We start from the raw sequence: 25,040 nt of genomic DNA, 5'->3' as shown, positions 1-25,040 counted from the left end.
AATTACCTGAACCATCTTTTACATCTGTTGCTTTTAATGGTAATAAGTACAGTTATTATTAAGTGAATAAGTATTTTGTATGGAAGTCAAAATACTACTTTGTTTACATTTTGCTACTTTTATGATAAAGTGTTTCACATTTTCACTAGTATAGCATCTAACATTTTTTAAGTCATTTTTAAATAAAACATTATAAAATTCATGTTTACCCTTTCTAAGGAAGTACGAATGTATTTATTTCTGAGGCATAATGTGCCTTTAATGCAATTTTAACCTACTACTTGTAAACTAAATCTGTCATGTTAGTGTATCTAGGTTAGGATAATTTCTCTGCATAACTTAATGACAGTTAAAATAATTCATATGTTAAATGAATATATAAAACTATGTAAATTGTCTGATATTTGCATATCTTTGAGATGTTATGTACATTTACACGTTATTAGTCCCCTACCGGTTTACCGGAGGGGACTTTAGGTTTACCCTCCGTCCGTCTGTCCGTCTGTCCGTCCGTCTGTCCATCTGTCCGTCCGTCCGTCTGTCTGTCAGTCCGTCAGTCCGTCCGTCCACAAAACTGGATCCCGCGATAACTTGAAAAGTACTGAAAATATTTTTATGAAACTTGGTATATGGATAGATGGCAGTATGGAGATTATGCACGTCTTTTTATTTTCTTCCTATGTTGAAAATTCTGGTTGCTATGGCAACAAATGGGCTGAAAATATGGCAAATTTTACACATAAACTGGATCCAGTGATAACGCAAAAAGTACTGGAACTTTTTTTTATGAAACTTGACATATTGGTAGATGGCAGTCTTGAGATTATGCACGTCTTTTTCTTTTCTTCCTATGTTGAAAATTCTGGTTGCTATGGCAACAAATAGGCTGAAAATGTGGCAAATTTTACAAATAAACTGGATCCAGTGATAACGCAAAAAATACTGGAAATATTTTTATGAAACTTGACATATGGGTAGATGACAGTCTTGAGATTATGCACGTCTTTTTCTTTTCTTCCTATGTTGAAAATTCTGGTTGCTATGGCAACAAATAGGCTGAAAATATGGCAAATTTTACACATAAACTGGATCCAGTGATAACGCAAAAAGTACTGGAAATATTTTTATGAAACTTGACATATGGGTAGATTGAGATTATGCAGGTCTTATCTGTTCTTCCTATTTTGAAAAAAAATATCTGTTGCCTTGGCAACAAATAGGCTTAAAACATGGCAAATATAACAATATTTGTGATTAGTCAAAAAGAGCTGAAAATTTTTATGAAATTGCATCTTTAATTCAAGAGTTATCTCCTCTTTAAGAATTTTGCTTTTAAAATGTTATATTTTGGTAACAGGGATGTTTCAAATATTAACTTTAGAGTGTCCTTCAGTCCGTCTGTCTGTCTGTTCATAAAAACTGTTTCCTGTGATCACTTTTAAAGAACTTTTCCAACAAATTTACTTAAAATAGAGAAAAATTGAAACATTAGTGAATGGCCAATGGCCCTTCAGAATGTTGATGGGTTTCGAACCGGTAGGGGACTTATGGATTGCTTGCAATACTATGATAATTGCTTGTTAATGATTTGTTTTGAAATGAAATTGTTGAAAACTTCATTTATTGCTAAGTTCTATAAAGTTACAGCTGCTACTAAAGTTTGTGTATTGTTTTTTTTCCTGTAAGTATTAGGAAAAGGACAGTTTTTTTCTTATTATCTTCTGTAGGTGATTCTTGAAGGAGATTAAAAATTAAGATGTATTTTATATAATAAAAAATATAAAAAAATTAAAAGTTTGACCTTGATTGACCCATTACCTTTACAAGTGCTGCTGAAAAATCACATGTTTTTATTATTATGTCTGCGTTACTTGTAGGGATGGGTGGGGTATTCTTTTTTTTGTTAGCTTTTTTTTTGGAAATGGTTAGTAGAATAATATTTCAGATATTTTTGGGGATGGGTGGGGTTACATATTTTTGTTTTGTTATTCAGGTTTGGAGATTGGTTTAAAGACTTTTTCTGTAAGGGATATAGTGATCTATTGGTAACTGTTGTGTTTTCTATTATACTTAAACGTAGCTTTGATACTATGTACATTGAATGTTGGTTACAGAAAAATAAATGCTATTATGAAATTATCATATGTATTTTCTTCTCATTTTTGTAGGTTATTTAGATCTATTTGACCATTTTATATGCCCGTTACAAACGGGTTGTATTATAGGAACGCCCCTGACGCTGCTCACTATAATGCCCAATATTTCCACGTAAAAATTTTCTTGAGTATTTTTTTCGACATATGAATTGAAAAAAAAATATCATGAAGTCACTACGTTTTTTGAAATTCGATTGACTGATAATTTTATGCCCTTCCTCGACCATGCATCCATTGGGCCATAATTTTGTCTCATCGCGCTCTCGGCAGTGGAAATTAGCCGGAGGCAGAGCTTGACCCGCAGTTTGATGGGATTTTGAAATCATTTCATTGAACCCCGCATGGCTGTGATTTTTTGCAGGTTCTAAGGTGAAAGTCTGGTGAGAGTAGACAAATGCATTGTATTAAGGCATTTACAAAATGATGAATTTTTACCCTTTTCAACAGTGTCGGGTCGTAAACTTTTGCGCTTGTCACGTGACGTTATTCACATTTTTTTACCGTGCTTGTTTTTACTTAACACTATAAAGTATATAAACAAGAGGTATGCCAAAAGACACTTGTGAATTTATATCTTTTAACTCGCTTCATTAATTGTGTTTAATAACTACAGCTTACAGTATATGACTTGTCACCTCCCTCTGTCTACGTTAAATTACGTACCGTCATTAATTTATGCGTAAAAAACGGAACGTTAGTTGAGCGTTTCAACGTAAACAAACCACAACATGTGGAAAATCTAATTTGTCAAAATGACTGAAAAGTCTGCCTGAATACTTGGTACACCCTTTAGCATTCATCATTAAACGCTACACAGAATAGTTGATTTTTTGAGAGAAATGTGGATTTAGAACTTAGCTCTTTTTCTGTCCGTTTACGGACTTCGTTGCGTGAACATCAGAAATACTTATAGTGAAAAATTAAGTGTTGGATTTAAACGAATACGACGGGATTCATTCACAATCGCATATATGTAATTATTCTTTTTTATATATCATAAATAAATGATGAATTAATTAAATTCAATGAAATTGAAATAAAACTTAGATCTAATTAATTCCAGAGTCAGTTCAGATTGTTTAATTTATAAATTATGTACATGTTCTTCGTTTAAATAATACATTTTGTCGCTAGAATTTTGTATAAATGTTAAAGCACCATATTAATTTATTTATTTACTTAGTAGTTATTATTTTGAGAGGGTCGGGTGGTTTTTTTTTCATTTTCATTTTTTTGAAAAGATTTCTGTCATTTATACAGTTATTTTCAACAAATCGTCGTTAAGCGAGAAAATGATTTTTGAGACAGAAGAAAAAAGAAAAGATTATTTTCGATAGTACATGTACATGTATGTGCTTTAGGTAAATATTTCAACATGCTCAGTATGTTATTTCAACTGATGCTGCTGCTGCTGCTGCTGCTGATGATGATGATACAAGCGGTGGTGTTGAATACTTGATTGATTAATTGATTGATTGATTGATTGATTGATTGATTGATTGATTGATTGAATGAATGAATGAATGACAATGATGGTGATGATGATGATGGTTATAATGATGATAATAATAAAAGTAATAATGAATAATTACAATACATATTACATGTATAATGATTATAATTAAAATATAAGATTGTATAATAATAATAATGAAAATAAAAGTGTTAATGATAATGAATAATAATAATAACAAAAAAATAATAATAATGTTAATAATAATAATAATTATTATTATTATTATCGCTTATATCAAAGTAATCTAACTAGATTAACAACTACAAGTAGCACAGGAATAAAGACCATGGCAGTCCTTGAAAAGGCTCGAAAGCACGGTATCTGGGTGCAGAGACATAAAACTTATAAAAACTTATAGTTTTGAGCACGAAATTTGATTGCAACATTTTGTTTTTTTTATAACCTATCTAAGATATTCTATAATAATTGTGTATTTGATTTATATGCAGAGAGTGATTCGAGTTATATGCAAATGTAGGTATTCTCATCGTTATAATTATATAATATTTTTTTAGCCTGGATGGATATATATTGAAAATTTAAGTGTCTACTACCCCCACCACAACCCCAACTCCCAAATCCTTGGTCAAACTTCCAAACTGAAACAGTTCTGCGAAAGGGCATGGTATTGTTCTATTGACTGAACTGTTCCCTTCCGCAGTAAAGGACAATGTATTTATTTTAAGAACTCATACAAATTACCGCATCACATTCAAATGCCCGACATTGAACTAAACACCGCACCAAGAATTTGCGTCATGTGGCTCTTTTACTAGTGAAACTGAAGAATAAAATAACAGTTTAATTCAAACTTCCGTACGTACATGTATATAACATCACTAAGAGCGCGTTCGGGATTTTTTTTTCGGATTTTTTTTTTCATGCAAAAATGAGAAAATTAGATTTATTGTTATTGGTCTACAAAGTAGTTCACACAAAAAGGTTAAACAAAGAGCATTTATTTTGGTGTTATATTTGTGAAATGTCATCAATTAAAGTAGCCCTTGTTGTTTTTATTGAGTGTCTCGCAATTTATTGTACACTACAACTTCAAACAACAGATATGCCTCGTTCATTCTACCCTCAAAACCTTACCTTTTTATCCAATTTCCTTCCTCGTATAACAAAATCCGCCCTCCATGGCGGGATTCAAACCTCCAGTGTTGATGTGATCCGAAGAACGCGACAGTGAACAGTAAGCCACGGATGTCTAATGTAACTTTTTTACGCACCTATACCTTTGTAGAACCAGTCCTGGGCAAACGTCTCAAATGTTTCTGAAGGTCATAATATTCCAAAATGTTGGTCCGTCCGTGCAGTTTTGCAAAACTGTTCACTCTTAGTGTACAGTTGACTCTTAATAACTCAAAATCGAAATCGCCTTTCTCAAAATTCCTCATAAGTCGAAGAATTTATAAAGTCTCGTCAAATTTCCTTCTTTATCTTTGTACTTTAACTCCGCTTAGGTCATTTTTTTTCTTACTGGGACTCGTGTTCAGTCGAAAAGAGTTTTTGGTCCCGTCAATTAAAGCCAAACATATTTTCATTTCAATAGGTCGAAGTGTAAGAACAGCCGACTGATCAAAGGTTCAATTTTAATTGAAATCCCATAAAACGATTGTCTTAATTCAAACAAGGATAAACTACAATGCATATAAAGCAACGTAAGCTCTCTGTAGTTTTAATGAAACTATAAAAAAATGGACAATATAGTCCTAACATTACATGTGTTTGCCTAAAATAGTATTTGGCCAATATAAAAAAAGAAAGATTTATTTTAGAAATTAGGACAACTCAAAACATTTCTGAACAAATTGGGCTTTGAATCAAAAACTTTGTAAAACTTACTTTTTGTATATATCTTATATTTACACCGTCAAAAACACATTAAGGTAACTCGTAAATACATAATTATGTATGTTGTAATACGTCACATAAAAAGATTAACCATTTAAAAGATCAACATTTGTTACTTTTCACATCTATCAATCTTACCGTCAAAAAATTACGAATTACAATTAACGAGTGTTGTTGTATTTTATTTTTTCTTCGCCTTTTTAAAGTGTTAATTAGTTATGTTTAAATGTCGTGTTTTATGATGGGCGTTTTATTGATAAAGGTCTCTTATTTCAGGGTGTTCCTATGTTAGCAGAAATCCGAGAATGGCGGATGTCAATGACAGACTAGAATCTGGCGATGTTGCCATAGCAACCTCATTTCCAAGTCATAATGAAATAGTGATTCATAACCAGGACATCACCATCGAGACTTCTGATCAGGATTCATCGTGCAATAAAGAACTGCGAGAAAAAAGGCGCCGAAAAAGGCCAAGGTCATTCAAAGACGAGCACTCTCAGTACGCCCAGATTGGTATTCATGTTGAAAAGCCTAGCTCTCCAATCTCTGAAAAATCCTCATCTACTAAATCAAAAGCACCGAAATCACCAACTTCCGTTTACACAGTAGGCGGAAGTGACGAAAAGCCTCGACTTGAACTTAAAGCACGTGAGGTGTCCACGAGGCAGTGTACTTTTGAAATAGGTGAAGAATGGGAACAATTTCAAACAATTCGCCCGAATAAATCTATAAGCTGCCCACCAAGTCCAGTGAGTAGTAGAAAGGACGATAAAATACTCAGTGGGCGTGACAACCCCGGATACGCTGCAAGTGAGCCTGGGGCTGAAATCGATCAAGATCTGACTGATTCATCGGATAAAACAAAAGATCCATTTCCGTTTCATTTTTTGTTCAATTCTTCGTCGTCAAATCCACTTAAACAGCATCATATCGTTCCAAATCCATTCAACAAAATCAATCACCGCTTCCACAGCACGCTGCAATGTCCTTGCTTCCTGTTTTTCTTCTTCCTGTGCTGTTTACCGGCAGTTCACTTGATGCAAAAGTCTGACCGCTCATTCAAGAACGGAAACAACCGCAGCGCTAAGAACTTTGGGAAATTTTCAACGTTCTTTTATCTGCTTGGATCCATTATCGGAGTTGCTTTTCTGTCAATTTCAATATATTTTGCAGCAGATTATGTACGTCAATTTGTGAGTGAATCACCAAATTAGGAAATGACGTTTAATGTTAGTCTGATGTAATGTTTTTGGTACATTTTTGTATTTCTAACAATATGAAGTTCGATTTTACCTTAAGAATATGGACACACGACAATGCGACACAAATTTGCATTAATCCCTTAGTAAAGCAACATAAGACAAAGATAAGCAGAGTGTTTGTTGTGGAGAGGAAGTCGTTGTAGGGAGTATCTTATTTACAAAATATACAAATGGGAACTAAATAAATCACATCTTTGATCCCTGGTTTCTTTCGTTCATATTTTTTGAATACCCAACAAAAGTCTCTATTGCTCTACTGCAATATACATAAAAGGTTTTTGTGTGTCATTTACGTAAAATAAATGAGCCACGACAAAACCAACATAATGGGTTTGCGACCAGCATGGATCCAGACCAGCCTGCAGTCTGATCAGGATCCATGCTGTTCGCTATCAGTTTCTCTACTTGTAATAGGATGCGCAGGCTGGCCTGGATCCATGCTGTTCGCAAACGCATTATGTTGGTTTTGTCGTGACGCGGCTCAAATGTTTCAGTTAGAACATTCAATGAACATTCAATGAAGAAGATGTAACCTGAAAAATAGTTTGATCTAAGATTAAGTTGATTTATACTCGGATATATTCAGTGTGTTAACATTGGCATGCATTTAATGTATGCTGTGTGCCAAATCGACTACCTATAAAATAGGGAAAAACGGAATGAGAACTCTCACAAGGACAAAATTAAAAATGTTGCAGACTCGGTTTTATTGAGCTTGTTCATGAACGGTACCGGAAAATGCAAGATACCGTCCACGCTCCCTCGATAAACCTTTTAACCATTCATTTATACAAATATAATTGAAAGCAAGTGTGAAATCTTTGTAATGCAATCATTGTAGGTGAAATACCGATTAACTAGCTTACTTTTCATAGTCATTGAAGATGATACTTTTTAAATTTCTGCGACACGTGTGTTAAATAAAACAACCGACAATTCATCATCTATTTTGATATATGAATGGAAGAAGCTCATTTTTATGGCAGAAGTTCATATTTACTGAACATATAAATTTATATGTGGATAACAACATCCGTTTTCTATGCGGAACAATTAAATTATTACATATTACAGATATTAGAGATGAGTATGGACTAGCATCATATTTAAGCTATCAAATATTAATTATAATTATAAAATGAGCCGCGTCATGACAAAACCAACGTAATGCGTTTGCGACCAGCATGGATCCAAACCAGCCTGCGCATCCGCGCAGTCTGATCAGGATCCATGCCGTTCGCTATCAGTTTCAGAGTTTGTTAGCGAACAGCATGGATCCTGATCAGACTGCGTGGATGCGCAGGCTGGTCTGGATCCATGCTGGTCGCAAACCCATTATGTTGGTTTTGTCATGACGCGGCTCAAATACATGTAAACGCCTGTCAAGTTTTTGTCACATAAATTGCATAACTTTTCAACCTTAAAACATGCAATGTTATTTACTTCTTGTTGTTGCTGCTGTTGTTGTTGTTGCTTTTGGTGGCGTTGTTACTGTTATTGTTTTTCAAGTTAAAGTGTATAGATTTTGCTTTCAAAACTGCTAAAATAAGTAAATTTGTTAAGGCTAGAAACTGTTATAAATAATTTGACAACACTCAAGTTTAACAGTAAACCGTAACAAACGGTTTTTCTTTCTGTCTGGGACACAGTTTTCTTATATATCTAAATTTATCGTCATATTTATATAATTATAACAACTTTTGTGACTCTATTTCTTTCTCATTCATATTAATAAAATGTAAAGAAAGTGATATATATAATTATTCAGAAAAAGTTAAATGGTTTTAACCGTAACATGCTGAATTTGTGTAATGAATTTGCCCAGCTTTTGCATTTGGAAAATGTTTATTTGATTGGGTTTTACGTCGGACTGACACAGTATAGGTCATATGGCGACTTTCCAGCTTTACTGGTGGAGGAAGACCTGGGTGTCTCAACCAAAAAATATTCATGTGTGAATCAAATCACAAACAAAAAAGATGTAAACAAAACACACTAACTTTTCAACTTTAACATAATGTAATTAAACCGCTTAAATCATTCGACATTTCACATTAATTTGTCGTCTGCCGCAGGATGACGTCATATCCGGCAGTTAGATATTTAACATAAAACATAGGAGATGTTTTTCTTATTTCTTTACCGTTTCAGGGTCAGTGTAAACTAACGTTAACCTAGCCCTATTTACGTCATCGTCACGTACGCTTCACACATTAACGTAATATTAACGTAAAAAATAAATAAATTTCTAACGTATAACTTATTATATAGAATAAAGTAGGGTATTAACGGTGCGAATATAATTAATTTCCCAGCTAACAGATTCGTACTTGATATTTTATTCCTTATAGGATTTCTTTAAATTTGTATAAATGTGTATTACAGTTTGGCGATTGCACGTATCGTATTCACATCAGCTCAAAATAGAGAAAAACCGAATCCCTAAAGAACGCCCTAAACATGCTACAGGCTCGGTTTAATTGAGCCTGTTCATTGACGTTACTAGAAAGTGCAAGTTGCCATCTACGCCCCCAAGCACCTGCTTAAGCAGAATTCATTATTCAAACATTAAAATGGTGTTATTTTGAATTACGAAACAGCTGCATATGTGTATATAAAACTAAATGATACCTTAACCCAATCTCCACGCAGTGATCTCCCCTTTATTCTGTACTGATTAAGGAAAGGGAAGTAACTGCTGCGAGGAGTTTGACCTTAACCCTCAACCAACTAAAAGCAAATGCTATCAGGGCAAAGACAAGCCAGTCGTGCAGTCTGATCAGACTTTTTACTGTTATTTACTTACTTTAAATGTGTATCTTGATATTCCCAGAATGATGGTCAGTTCAAAAAAAGGAAACTTGACAAGTTCATTTTAGAAAGGGTCAAGTTCTAGTAACATTTAAAGGTCAATGTTCAGGACTGACAATTTTAATTTCCTTTCTTGGAAGTATTTTCATGAGATTAGAATCAATTGAGACCCTGTGCAACGTTAATACGGAGTCCATCGTAGTTTTGTTATTTCGACTTTTCACCATCGTATTTCCGTGTTTTCGTTGTTTCTAGTTATGCGTGTCTCGCGATGGCCCCAACGGGTCACAGTATGTTAATATAGTATAAATAGAAATAAAAAAAGATCTGTATAAGAATTCTGTCAGAGGGATACTAACAAGTCATAATGAGGTCTTATGAAAGCTATTCAGTACTAAAGACCGTTGCGGACATTTTAACTTTATAAATTCCCGATTTTATCTTCCTCAATTCACAATTTTAACTTTGTGAACTTCACGATTACAACTTCACGAATTCACGATTTCAACTTCATGAATTAAACTTTCATGAACTTCACGATTTCAACTTCACGAAATCAAGTTTTCATCTTCACGAATTCATGATTTCAACTTCATGAATTTACTATTTCAACTTCATTAATTTGTGAAAGCCGTATGTTTGAAACGTGTGTTCACGAAGTTAAAATTGTAAATTCACGAAGATGAAATTCGGCCGTGTCTAATTTTCGCTCCGCGGGCGGCAGGCGAAGACAATGGGATACAAATAAAAAGGGGACATTGTCGAATTTTCACGTTTTCCCCCCCCCTCCTCAAACCGAAAATACGACATGGCGCAAATCAGTCACCATAATATGCGATAGGGGCGTGGATCGTCCAATAAGTGACGATCCGATCCAAACCACGATTTAGCACTTACGATTCACAAATCGAACCACAAATCTTTTGTTATCAAGACACCCATAAAAACATGTTTATTTAAAAAAAAAAAACAATACTAAACATTAAAGATATAAAATATAAACTAGGATTATGTTTTTATTCTTTGGATGAGTATTTTTTTTTTTTTTTTTTTTTTTTTTGAAACCAATTACTTCCTAGCTCAGCATCATGGTACATGGTCTTTAACCGGCAAATTGTATGTAGGTAAACTTCATATAATTTATACTCAAATTGTATTTTTCTAGATTTTATGAGTGTGAAAAACAGTGAATGTATAAAAAAAATTAGATCGCGATCCACGATCTCTGGGCTTACGAATATTCAAACTCGATTTTTCATTTTGATTTGTGATTATCCGAGTACTCGGATACTCGCCCCAGCCCTAATATGCGATATTGAATGACTGCATGTTCAATAGTGCGACGTAAATAAAATAAATAAATGTTTTAAAATGTGTAACCTCAATCAAAAATCATTGCAACAAGTCTCAAACAAGTTTTGAACTTGAATTTAATCAAAGAAAGATAAAAGCGCAAGAAGCAATTGAACAGTCTGTGCCAACAAAAGATTTTAACAAATAATGTTATTGAAGTTACACATGTTTCTGAAATGTTATCTTTTTGATAAGATCTTGCAGCTAATTTACATTTCAGCAGAAAAATACGGTTTTGTTTAATTCGGCGTGTATTTACATTATTTGATTAAAATCTTACAATTTTTAGAAATTCGATAAAAATCTTCATTTATCGCAACGATCTTATTTTGACGGGTTTACGCGTAATTTCTATTAAACGATGACAGTTTAACGGTGTTAACACTAAAATTGCCCGTAAATTTGTCAAGAGTCTTTTTGATCTCGGGCCGGTGTGATATAATTTTATATATAAAATGATATAAGGATTTATAAGCGATACCTGGAAAGGTTTCAATACCTTAGGCGGAAAAAAGTAACATTAATTTGCTAAATTAAAGAGAGAAAAAAATGTTGAAAGGAAAGTCTCACATCTTCAATATTGTCAAAAAAAAGTAATAATTGTTGACAATAGCTAAAGAAATATAAATTAACACTACGTGTTAATTAATGAATGGGGGTAAAATTATCACAAACTTGTCGAATTTCACATATATACATAAAGTCATAATTATCAGAAATAATTATGACACTATTAGACAAAGAATTAATAGAATTTACTTTTTTATTCGTCCCCCGATTTATACAACAACTTTTATTTAGAATTTCTTACAAAGAACATTATCATATATACCAGTTTAAATTAATTTCATAAAATTAAAAAAAATAGTGTAACATTGACTGTTAGGAGTATCAGTTAAGATAGTTATACTCCAAACCTTTTACTATATGTTGTTTGATAGGAAATCATATTATATTTGACTTTTATAAAATATCTTTAATAAAAAACTAATTACACCCTTTTTAGTCACTCATAATTTAAACCTCTTACATTTGAGATTTTCCTGTTCAAATACTGTTTATTGTTTTTTCAAACACATTGTTTAAAATGTGTGGTAGTGTGTTTTTTTTCTTTCTTTCAGTTTTGCTTTTGTCAATCAGGAGAAAATTAAATGGAAACTTTTTTTGGGATCGAGATGAAAACATAGTTTGTCAGCCAACTGTATAGAATTCAATACTGTTGGCAAATCACTTCCGAATCCAACAGAATATGGACATAGGTAAAAGTAGGAGAGATCCTGGGGATATCCATTGGAGATTTGACTATCAACATTACATTTTGGACGCATTTAATCAATTTGAAAAGTCAGTTTTCTGAATGACATTTTTTTTTATTGAATTCCCATGTCAGCTCTCAAGAAACATCGCCAATTTTGATGTAACTTGGATTGTACATGATAAAATTACATACAAGTAAATGTAAATACAAAGGTAGGTTTATAAAAGGTACGTTGTACTTATCTCAATTGGATAATTACAAGTCGGTTTCAATTTCTCTCCCGCGGGGTTACATGATGATCAGAACTATTAACGTGTTAACTTAAATTACATACTATTGATAATGAAACACGATCAACAATACTTATTACATGTCCCCGTAATTACCCTGTATCCCATGGGGACGCTGAACGCTTCAACATTACAATTTCATTACTACAATATTGCGCTGTTTACGCTACTGTCCCTACATGATTGACCTCTTCGGGAATAGTTGAGAAAATTGGCAAGATTTTATGTGTGGTTTGAATGATAGTTTATCAAAACTGATGTCAGTTTTGTTATCTTTTGGTAATGAATATGAGTGCGATGGAAATTGCTATTATTGTTAACATGAATATGCACAATGTATAAATAATAGGTCTTGAGGAGATAAAGTATTGATTAAATACAGTCTCATTATTCCTGTTCTGATTTTTTCATATAAACGGTATAAATTTATTACCTAAAATGCATTACATGTCTGACATTGAAAGCATTTCTGCAAAGTCGTTTAGCTACGTTTAGTCGTAAAGCTTATTCAAAGGACTGCTTTTGTTATAACTGACTTACTTAAACAAGCTATGGTTGCCTTTTTTCATTTTAAACAAAGTTATTACAATTAAAACCAAACACAATTTTTTTTCAGTTAGAACTATAACTTCAATCGCAACTCATATTATATGATTATTTTGTTTACTAAATATTATTCCAAAAGAATTATTAACCATTCTTATTGCTTTTTTCTTGTACACAATTTGCACACTGTTATTTCAGAACATTTTGTAATCTGTGCTTTTTTCCGAATAAAGAGTATGCTTTGTTCTGCTCTGGGAAAACAACTTAGATAATCATTGCTGACACTAGAAAAAAAATCTTGATAAAACAATTTTGGAGATAAAAAACGACTTGCATAAAAAAGCACCTGAAAATCGGGTATCATCAAAACGCGATGTATATCTTCTTAGTGGGTAAATTCATATCATGGTTGGTTTTGCAAAGGTAGTTGCGACTTTTGACCATCTGCATGGGGTGATTAACGGAGATTATATTTTATCGGAATTTTTACACTGATGCGCTCCCCTGGAATGTGATTTTCGATTGTTTGTTGCACCTTCAGACTGATAAATAAACGCCATTTATAACCAGGTGCGCGCGCCACCTATCAGAAATATGATTGAAACAATTATACCTGCTGATGGACATTGTGTCATATTAATGTTTGCAATCGGTCACACGATTGTCAACTCTGTCAAAATAAATCAGAAAATAGAATTTGACAACTTGCTTTTTATTCGTTTTTTTAAAGGTTTGATTTTAATTTATCGATAAAAAAATCGATTTGTTTCTGCCAATATGAAGTTCGATGACGTGTTTCTTTTTTCCCTTTTCACGAGGCATTGATATGAGTGTCATTATTTTTCAACAATTATTCCCTTTTCTTATATTGAAAACCTTCATATACATTTATATATTCTGTGATACAGCGCGATATTTTTTGGGGGTAAATACTTTAACGTCGACATTTAATTTACCCCGGCCAAAATCAGGTGCAGATTGTAGATAGTGATAATAAAGAAGATTGTATAGATAGTGATAATAAAGAAGAAGAAATGAAAAAGTAAAGAAAAAAAATAGAAAAAGAAAACCAACAAAAATAAAAATGTTGAATAAAGTTGTTTTTTATTTTGGCGGAAGATCTTAAATTGGTTTAGTGTCTAATCTGCTATTGTACAATGAAAACATTACAAAAAGATAAATAAAACAGTGTAAGTATCTGTGAAAATATTTGTGGGTTTGTTTATTCAAGAGCTAACGTACGTGTAACGAGTTATTTGGATTTCGAATTATTACACCTGAAGGCTACCCTGCGATACGTAAAAACATGACATCTATAGACCCCAGGGTCATATCCGTCACTGATATCTTGTTAAGGTAAATAGATGCTCGACCGTCACGGATGTTACATTTATTGACATAACGTATTTAGCGTTATCAGTACGTGCAATCTTCTGCCTGCTTGCCAACTCTGATTTATAGTCTTCCTTTCAGTTTCGATTTATTGCCTTTCCGCGTCTTTGATATACGCGATCCGTGACTTTAAAATGAGTTTATAATTTCGTTTAATGGAAAAACAAACTCACGAGATTGTAACTCTGTAGCCAACTTTATTGCTTTAATAACAAGGTGGCCTCCCTTTGTTTACAGCGAAAGTAGTACAAAGGCAATAAATAGTGCAATTGATCTGACTGTTTTCATTTTAAACAACTTATTTAAACTACTACAAATATTTGTCAATGTTTTCATAGTAAGTCTCGGTGCATATAAAAGAAAATTTAATCGTAGAACCCACTTGATATATCCAATTTCGCCCTTGATTAAACCATTATTAAATTTCATCAAAATATTGAGCAATATTTCGATGACACGTTATTTACGTCGTGCACGACAGTTTAAACTTTCCATTTAAACCTTGGTCTTTTGTTTTCTTAAGATGTCTTTGAGTTCCAATGACTCCACGGAGTATTTGTTTATCTACCACAAAATTACACGTAATTGCTGGGGATTGTTGGTGCATTAACCAATTGAATGAAATCGTAACGGCGAATTGTATGAAAGTGTACTAAACATTTAATCTGATTGTTGGCAAGGAAAAATGAGCAAATAAAAGAGTCTTTATTAAAACATCGTTGGCCGTAAGTTTACATTAAGTGCAATTTACGATCAATGTTTAAATTTAACAGACGTATTAAATGCAGACAAAATACGAAACTATTACTATCATTCTTCTATTGACATTCAAAAAATTAATATTTCAAAGCATGCCAATTACTTAAGCGGGCAATTAACAACTCTGTTCAGGTTCAAACCAAGTGTGGCGAGCCCATTTTTGGTCTCTTTTTTTTTTGTAAAGTCATACATTAAAAATGTCGCGACAGTTTTCTTTTTCTTTTAAGTACTTTTTTTTCTATTCCCACGAGCAAAGAACCTTAGTCCGGATGATTTATATGTTTTAGTACATTTAGTATTATTTCATCAGAAATGTCATGCAATAAAGTTATTTTTGAGCCTACTTTGGGCGATTTAAGCCTTAATGTTCTGTTTTTTTACGAGTTTTAGAATTTTGAAAGTTACATTGCCGAGATGAACATTTGTGGTCATGACCAGACCTTTCCATAAAGGACATTTGTACGCGGACGATTCCTAAATACAGGCATTTCGCATAGTATAATTATTGTAAATAATGTCTCTTAAAGTGAGTTAGCTGTTTTTGTTCTTCGTAAATAAACATCAATGTTAATACACTACATGTATTACCATGTTAAATAGGAAGAAGTATGAAATTGCTTGACTTCTTAAACCTTTTTTCCGTTTTCCCTCAATATTTGAGAATGGGAAATGAGGACGAAGTGTAAGTCAAGTGGAAAAAGTGAATCAAAATGAAAATCTCCCACGATCGAAAGATACTTAAATGGATATAGCTCTAATATGTTCATTCAATTTCTTCCCATCGTAATGTTGGACACGTGCCGTAGCATGATAAAACTACAAAGCCCTGTAACAATATACGTCCCACAGGCCTGACGATAAAATATCTTTTGTTAGACAAACGCGCACGTGCTTAGAATCAGCATCATACTGTTTCGCGTGAAAATAAAGATGTGCAATAAGCGGATTACCTACGGTAGATTATGGGATAATCCGGGGTTTTTGTAAGCTATTAAAAGTTATAAGATTAAGGATTCGGATCTTTACTCTCATGTGTGCGTGACAGAATTCCGGCCCCGGTTCTATCTTTAGTGTACAATACCAGATTTATTACTTTTGGTTAATTAACGAAGCAGATTTCCTGAATAAATTTAAAATAATTGGATAATCATACTGATTTAACTATACAATTAAGCTGGGACAGAAAGTTACATTTTTAGTCCCATAATTAAGGTAGAACCATTCTGAGAGATGATTTCTTTCTTATCAACCCACTCCATTAGAAACTTGACTACTCTATAAACAGTTGCTTTAAAACCATGCGTGGAAAATAAATAACATGAAAATCTAGTACAGGTCACCGGAGTCCGTTTTTCGGGAGGTAGTTGGTAATGAACGAGTGTTATAATTGAAATAATGAATAGGTTTTATAATGGCCGATCGCTGTTTAAGGATGTGTAAATATTTACATCGTCTGCTTGTAAATGTAAAAGAAGCTAAAGCAGCACACTCATCGAAAATTGGGATCATAGGTTACGTTTATTTTATTGAGGTATGTATTTGGCTTGTTTACATTTTCCCTCATATCATGGACGTTTAAACAGGGTAGCTACTTGAATTACTTGTCCTGATAGATGTATTACGATTGTTTATGTAATTTGTAAACATTTGTAAAGTGCCGTAATAATTATTGTGCAAATTAAAAGCTCACATTATGACTTAATGAATATGATTATACATAATTTCATATTTCATAATAAATCGTGTCTGGGGCTTTTATCAAACCGAAGGTGCGCTCGATTTATTAAACCCATAGAAATTATTAATTCGTTCGCTTAACCGATAGTATTGATGTTCCGCACCAGGCTGCGCGCGCATCACTGCATTTCTCGCCAATAGTAGTAGTCAGTTAACGAATGTGAAGTAAAGAGAGTACATGTATGTTAGTCGATGAGAGAAGATAGAAAGTTAATATTTGCAGTATTATCAAACATTTGTTATAAATATTGGATTTATTTAGATATAAAATGGATTTAACACAGAGAACTTCATGTTTTCTACACGAAGCGGGATAAGTGAATATATTGTATATATTTTGGAGTATTATACGTAAGAACTTAATAACGGATTGAGGAAGTGTGGAATCTAAGGAAAGAATTGTGATGTTGCAGAAGTAATAGTGTATTTACTAAGCAGTGGAAATAATTTTACAAACATGATGCCGGGATTTGTAACGTGTGGAATATTTACAATGAATTGTTGGAGTGCTTTAAGTGTGCTCATCATATGTGCGCTTTTAGGACTCGGGACCACGGCTCCAACATGCCCAGCGGTGTGCTTTTGTCCATCTCTGTCTAGAATAGTGTATTGCCCTAGAAAGGGACTGCCTTTTATTCCCAGTGGAATACCGCGAGATACAATCCAGCTTAATCTTAATGACAATACGTTCTCTAACCCGAATATTAGCAAAGAAAACTTCACGTTATATGGGGATCTTGAACAGTTATATTTGACAGGGTGTGGTATTGAGCATATAGCACCGGATACGTTTGTAAACAATAAAAACCTGAAATGGTTAGACATTGGAAAGAACAAGCTGAAAACAATCTATGACTATACTTTTAGGGACTTGACCCTTGATCATTTATTCCTCAATGATAATCCAGGGGTCGTGATCAGGACGATGGCGTTCTCGGGGTTAAAGACTACTGGACTGTACATGCAAAACAATGGTCTTGATAAATTATCACTTGAAATTATTCGACCTATGAATGGGACGCTGAAGAATTTGTGGTTGGACGGCAACAAATTCGAGAGGTTTAATTCACAGTGGCTATTCCTTTTCAAGACTTTAAGCCACTTGAGAATAGGGGATAACCCAATTCACTGTAACTGTGAGGCCAGGTGGTTGAATGAGTTTTACCTCTCCAACTCGAGAATATTTGAGGGTGGCTCACCACCATCGTGTAGGTCCCCGGTACGATTAAGGGGGAAGCCATTCAATAATTTACAAGAAGATGATTTCAAATGCCAACTGCCTGTGTTTAAAAACGTAGATGTTATTTTTGAGCATAACGTTGGTAAAATGACTTGTCTCGCAAGCGGGGATCCAGTGCCGACGATATATTGGATGAAGCCCGACGGCGATTCTGAAGTGTTTATTCCTAAATCAGAGCATTTAGCTAAAGAAATGGAAGGTGTAATGTATGTTACACCGCCGGAATCCAATTCTAAAAATAGATACCAATGCGTGGCTAATAACCCGGCGGGAAATGTTACTTTCTCAATCAACGTTGCATGGCCGGCCGTGCCAGAGTACCAGACGGACGTTGATCAAACAGATGTCGCTATGAATGACGTATCACCAGATATAAAAGAAATAGTTATAGACAAAGGTGAAAAGAAGAAAAAATATGACGAGATAAAAACTGAGACAAAAGAGTCTGTGGTAAATACGAACTCAAGTAAAGTTTCTGCCAATAACATGCAGGCCGTGACGCAGAAAACTAATAGTGCTGGTGTACAATTTACCGCCGGCGACATCGTCGGTGCTGTCGTCGGCACATTTTTGATAACATTATTATTGTGTGTTATTGTGTTCCATATTTTTTATAGACATAAAAGTAAATCAGGGTATTCAAACGCCCATCAAAATGGCATCACAATCCCGGACGTTCGGAGCGGTCCTCCGAGTCGAAAGGAGCTGGACGAGGTTGAACACACCATGTTAGAAAGACGTAAATTTGACATCCATGTGTAGCATTGAGCATTGTGTCGGTTGTGAAAATAAAACTGAAATATTTTATCATCAATTTGGCTCAAAGCACACCTGTCTAAACTTAAGGGTTCATACACCGTTGTAAGAAATCTGTATTTAAAATCACCTCTTTAATAGAAATCGTTTAAAATTTCTTCGGGGTGGTAACGTAATATCGTGTTGCCAAATTAGCTCAAATGGAATAAAGTGATGCAGTGATAAAATACCCTATTATTAGAGGTAAAGAAGCTTCGGGTGGATTATATTGAATCTGTGCTGATTTCAAATACCCATGGTGTTTAACAATACGGGCTCTCTTTGATAAGGTTTACGTTTGAGTGGATTACTAAATAAAACCAACAAAGGAATGTTTATATTCAGTGAAGAAGTGATGACATTGCTGTCGGCCTTTAAACTAGCCCAGTAGCAAAGATTTCTCTCCTTTTTCCTTAACGTGTTTTGACACAAATAATTAAGATCACGGAGATAAAGGGAAAAAAGTAAAAGTGGTCATTAAAAGCTTCTTAAATACTCCGGAATGTGACAAAAAACAGGCCTTGTCTTTACAGAAAATTACAGGCTTTTTTAAACTAGGGACTTTACAAGTAATGCGTTTCGTCATGAAATAGTGGACAATACAGTCAATTGTAATAATCGTACCACAGAAAGGTCGAAAAGTATTGGGTGCGATAATTACATCGATATATTTTTTTACCTCTTTCTCAGTGTTCTTCAATTTTATTTGTACAATAAGACTTTGCGTGTTAAGAATTTACGCCTTCCAGTGACAATTCGTACACTTAAACCACATCTTTATTGTACTAAATTATTTTTCTGTCACGTTATTTTGAAACTGTAATTATCAAAATAATGCCAGTTTTAACGAAAAAGCCTTAAAGCAAAATTGTGAAAATGCATAAATTTATACCGAATTCCGCAAAGATCAAGATTAATTTGAAACATGTTTCAAGTCACGGAAACTTAAATTTAATTGCATTAAACGTGGATAAGTAATGATCCGATAAATTCAAATGCTTACTTTTTACAAAAATCGTTTAATATCTTAAACTTGTATGATTTTAAGATCAACTGATATTGACTACAGCGAGTAGTATAAAATATTTAGATTTTTGCTATAAAATACTGTTTGATAAAGCTGATACAGGTAAATATCCAATGCATCGTATATTATATTATCATTATTTTAAAGTTTTGTAGTATAAATGAACAACAAAAACCTAAATCTTGATTGTGGGACGAAATTTAATAATTTCATTAATTTTGACAGTTGAATAGCCTTAAGGCCATTTTGGTTATCGATACACTAGATGTGTTGAAGATATATAGGGACCTTTTTATTCAGAACTAATTGATATTTTTCAACAACAACATTTTTATTTTTCTTATCGCGGGTTTTTAACAATAACTGACTAAAAAGCGTCACTAATTGAAACATCAAAGGCTCGTCTCTTTGAAAAATTTAATTATTTTTCCTACAAAAGGAAAGACGGCCAATTATTCGCTTTCGGTAGTTTTCAGTATTTTTTGTACTTTTTTTTAAAAAGTGTCTTAAAAGTCGATAATTACAGGGTAATGCGTTTTAAATCGCATTTGAAACTCCTGAAATTTTAGACTGTAGGAAATTTAGTAAAAAAAAAATCATTACGTTTACAATTAAGTCTAGAAAAAAGTCAGTATACGTTTCTTGATGTATTACATTAAGAGGAAAGAAAAAGAAGACAATAACGACCATGTATATTGATTGAACTTGGTGACCTATAGTCACTTAATTATTCATGAGTTTACAAGTTCATCAACTTGGACAATTAATTTCTGATGCTGAATGCAAATCTTTCTGCATTAAAATGTAGATTTGGTCTGATTTACGATTTCGGTCATGCACTGCATATGAAAATAAGCGTCAGGTTGTCCACCACAAACATTTCAATGGCAGATACACTAATTGTATAAGTAAGGCGCGTTTATTACTTGCAGTAAAACTATTGTTTTTGACATGTCACGGCGACCAATGTCATTAAATGTCTCCTTCAGAAAATAAGTAGCGCTGAATTTTTCGATATTTTTTTATTACTACGTCTTTCGTCAGTTGCTCGTGTCAACGGATCTAGTAATATAAATACATGAACATTAAAGTTTAATTATTAACAACATCGACAAGCTCCCCAGCCACCATTATAACCATTACCAACAACAAACAAAAGCACCAACAAACGAATTGAACTTAGAAACCTTTTTTAAGTGTATCTGATTTAGTAAAGTTTATATATTGATCTTTTTTCAAGTTTATTTCTAAACTCGAGGCCTGCCCTTGAATAAAACATGATTGTTCTGTCCATAAAACTTAATTTAAACATCTGCCTTAAGGCCACTTCACTTACCTTAATTACAAGTCAGTCTGTTGTTTTAATTTACATGAATACATATGTTTTAAATTTACATGAATACATATGTTTCAAGCATTGAACCAGAAGAAAATAATCTTTGCTTCAACTGTTTCAGGGGAAACGTGCACTTTTAATTTGATGCTTATAGGTTTGTTATTAAGACCGACTTGTTGAGTTTAATTTGTTTAGTGTTAAACTTTGAATACCGATTCAGCCGGTGCTAGGGGGCGTAGGAGATGTTGAACTTTTAATTATCTCACAGACTCAATAAAACCGGGTTCTGTCAAACACGTATTATCTTGATGCAAGGTTATATTAATATATATTTTTTTCTGTTTTTTTTCTCTTTCCTTATTTTTTTGCAAAAGTTTTTCTGTGAATGTAAGGAACATTATTACTTTCATTACTATCGAAGCTCATCCTTTTGTTTAAGTTTATTTAACTTTTTTGGGATTAGCGTTAATCTATATCTTAATTTGAATAAATCAAAGATAACAATCTTAAAGAATTTACCTATCTACCTTCTGCTATTTTTTTGTTTTCGAAGGTAGATTTGATAATCTATTGGTTATCTACATTTAGATAATTTGACATAAATGCAAGAGTTAGATTTGTTTTGACAGGTCGATATTTCTAAAGTGATGTTTATGTTCCGCGTTCCCAGTATCTATTTTTAGCGCCTCTCTCGTATCTTAAGCGGTTCATCTTGGGTGGATTTTTTTTCACCCAGATTTTTTTCGTATCATAATTTGGCACCATAAAGTCTGTTATGTTTACACTATGGTTTGATTAAAACTACAATTGTTTTCATAACGCATTTTCACAGCTGTGTGGCAACAACAAAAATATGTGTCGATATGAAAACAAAAGCGCGAGTAAACAAATCTAACACTGTTTTATCCTAATTTTTGCTGTAAAGTAGCACCTTTCTGTCTATAAGATTTTAATAACAGATATTTAGAATGAATTTCTGATTGTTTTTATCTAAGCGATACGAGCATATCACTGTTATGGCGTCAATGCTCTTGAAAATAGAAATTATCGAAATGTTTCATTACAAATGATTAGTAATGGCGTAACAGCTTGCGTTTGCATTTATAATACCTTTATAATGGGAAATCCATACGCCAGAATACGTAATTGTTTGCAAAAAAAATTACGCAAATGACGCAATTTTATTCGAAAAAAATATTACTCCAGGAACGCTTGTTCCAGAGTTCCTGAAGATAGAACCCTTTTCTCTACTCAAGAGTTTCTTGAAGCATTGCTCTTATTTTTTTCATCATAAAATTTTTATCGTAGGTAGATTAATGTTCACATAGATAAAATACTAAGTGGCAAGATATTATACAGTATAAATAATATATAGCATACAATATAAATTGTGTATCACATGTATACATGGCTTGAAACCATTTTGGATTCGTGTTTCACAACAATTTATAGAGAAATACAACGTTATCTGTAATATATAGGGTATTTTTTTCACGCATAACAGCAACTGACAATTAAAAGATGAAAGCATCTGCCAATCGTGATCAATTCAATGATAATCCGTATTGTTAAACGCTTGATTTGGTTTGAAAAGCATGACAGCGTTCATTGTTCACAACTGCGCATCATTGATGGGGTATTTTATCTAGGGCTATAATTTTGTTAGATACTGAATTTTCATAGCATCGCTCAAATTATTTGAATGTGACCGTGGTTTTGATTGGCTCATAAGATGTTTTATTTAATGACGTTAGATAGACAATGGCGACACTGACACTGTTACTGAATTTGTGTCTTTTCCCTTTTTTAAGTCTAAGAAGTATAAGTATTTAAGACCAGTTAAAAATAACAGTTTTCTAAAAATCTATACAAATGGTACATTTTTACTCAATCTAAATGCAAAATATTTATGAAAATGTTAAAAGGGATCCACAAACCGTCCGGATTTTTTTCACTCGAAATAAACTTAAGATGTTTTACAACAGCATTATGGCATTGTTTGCCCGTTTTTAAACCACGATAAAAGTTTTGTCATTTCTCAATGTTATGAACATTTGAGCCGTGTCACGACAAAACCAACATAATGGGTTTGCGACCAGCATACCCTATAACAAGTAGAGAAACTGATAGCGAACAGCATGGATCCTGATCAGACTGCGTGGATGCGCAGGCTGGTCTGGTTCCATGCTGGTCGCAAACCCATTGGTTTTGTCGTGACGCGGCTCATTTCATCGCGACCATCGGATCTATGTTACATTGTTAAAGATTGAATCGTATTGTATAATGTATACATGTATATTATTTTTGGTGTACATAGTTGTTTTCACAGACATTTTAGTGCAATTTTATTTATCTATGTGTCTCATGTCTATGGTGTTGATAGCTTCATATACATATATTGTTTTTACACTTTTTATCTCGCCAAGAATTTGTTTTTTTGTTTGTACATGTATTCATGAGAAATCATCGACATTTTATTGTTAATTATTATTTCACACCATTCAGACATTCTTTTGTGTACAACTCAAAGAAAAAAATAACAATCATCGATTTATTTGGTGAGACAATTGTGAGTTTTTGCGCTTCTGAAGCATCCTCTGACCATTTTTTCTCATAAATCTGAAGACAGCACAAAACGGTTGCCATAGTAACGCTTTACTTGTCAACCTCTAATTGTCCATAGCTGCTGCCTTGGGCTGTAACCCTTTGTGAATCTCGCGAGAAAATAAGACCAAGAGAGAAAATTCATTATTTAATTTAGAGACGTTAATGGCATTTTTTCTCCTCTCCGTCTTTTATACAACTGTATATATGATGGAAAATACTTTTAGAGTAAAGCCCTGAAAGTGCCACCATTAAGGTGCTGTAATTATTTCTTCTTGAACAGTGATAGACATTACATACGAAGATTGGGTAAAAAAGTTTATGTAAGAAGCAAATCTCCTAGAATTTGTAACTCTATCACATAAAAATGCAGTATTTGGTCTCTCTGAATAATTAAAGACTCTCTTTCTGTTACTCCTGACCTCTTTCTGTTACCCCAGGAAAAAGAAACTATTCACTGCATTAGCACAAAAAAGTAGTGAATACATTCGGTTGAACAAATATGACCTTACTCTTTGCGTCTGGTATTATCTTGATAGGAAGCAGAACTCGTGATTAATTTATTGGTGTCGTGGGTTTATTGATACTGAAAGTAATTAGCGACATACAATGAATTATTAATTGCTAATTTAACCGGAAGTAGGTGAAATGTATTGTGTACATGTCATTTTTGTTTGTATTTGAAGTAAATATTGTTCATTATTCTAGGCTCTATAGCTGTTTGTAAGAAATTGATATGGTTTTTTCATTCATAATTGCTGGGAAATTGTGCAAATCTTGAAACTTGATGTTTGAATGTGGCATTATGATTCGTGCATTTATTAAAGTATCATTCTTGCATTGTAATACATTTGTATCTGTATTTGTTGATATGTATCTAGGAACGATAACTCTTACAATCACTATTTCTCATTTGCTAGAGTTACAACTCTTTTTTTTACATAATTATAGTAAGGGCGATAACTTTTTTTCAATGTATTTTATTTTGTTTAAAGAATTACATTTTTTACATAATCACATAGTAAGGGCAATAACTCTTTCACTGTATCTGATTTTTATTTTTTTTTATTTAAAGAGTTACTACTCTTTTTATTTAAAAAG

At 33.1% G+C, this 25,040-nt stretch overlaps 2 protein-coding genes across 2 annotated transcripts; both read left to right on the top strand.

Moving 5' to 3' along the window:
- Positions 1-2,883: 2,883 nt before the first annotated feature.
- On the top strand, positions 2,884-6,996 carry LOC132757348 (uncharacterized). Its single transcript, XM_060748604.1, has 2 exons — positions 2,884-3,129; positions 5,806-6,996. Exon 2 carries the CDS (start codon positions 5,835-5,837, stop codon positions 6,741-6,743), a length of 909 nt encoding a protein of 302 aa, XP_060604587.1. The 5' UTR covers positions 2,884-3,129; positions 5,806-5,834; the 3' UTR covers positions 6,744-6,996.
- A 10,048-nt stretch (positions 6,997-17,044) lies between these two features.
- Positions 17,045-23,415, top strand: LOC132757347 (leucine-rich repeat and fibronectin type-III domain-containing protein 5-like). Its single transcript, XM_060748603.1, has one exon. The coding sequence runs from the start codon at positions 17,395-17,397 to the stop codon at positions 18,937-18,939; it is 1,545 nt and encodes a 514-aa protein (XP_060604586.1). The 5' UTR covers positions 17,045-17,394; the 3' UTR covers positions 18,940-23,415.
- The last annotated feature ends 1,625 nt before the right edge of the window (positions 23,416-25,040 follow it).

The sequence above is a fragment of the Ruditapes philippinarum genome, unplaced genomic scaffold (assembly GCF_026571515.1).
Source record: "Ruditapes philippinarum isolate M1 unplaced genomic scaffold, ASM2657151v2 ctg617_1_1_1_1, whole genome shotgun sequence".
Classification (NCBI taxonomy): domain Eukaryota; kingdom Metazoa; phylum Mollusca; class Bivalvia; order Venerida; family Veneridae; genus Ruditapes; species Ruditapes philippinarum.
Note: the sequence above shows the minus strand (reverse complement) of the source record. Positions and strands in the feature narration are given on the sequence as shown.

Bases quoted from the DNA above. Each gene is read 5' to 3' on its own strand.
- LOC132757348 (XM_060748604.1), top strand. From the start codon at position 5,835: ATGGCGGATGTCAATGACAGACTAGAATCTGGCGATGTTGCCATAGCA.
- LOC132757347 (XM_060748603.1), top strand. From the start codon at position 17,395: ATGATGCCGGGATTTGTAACGTGTGGAATATTTACAATGAATTGTTGG.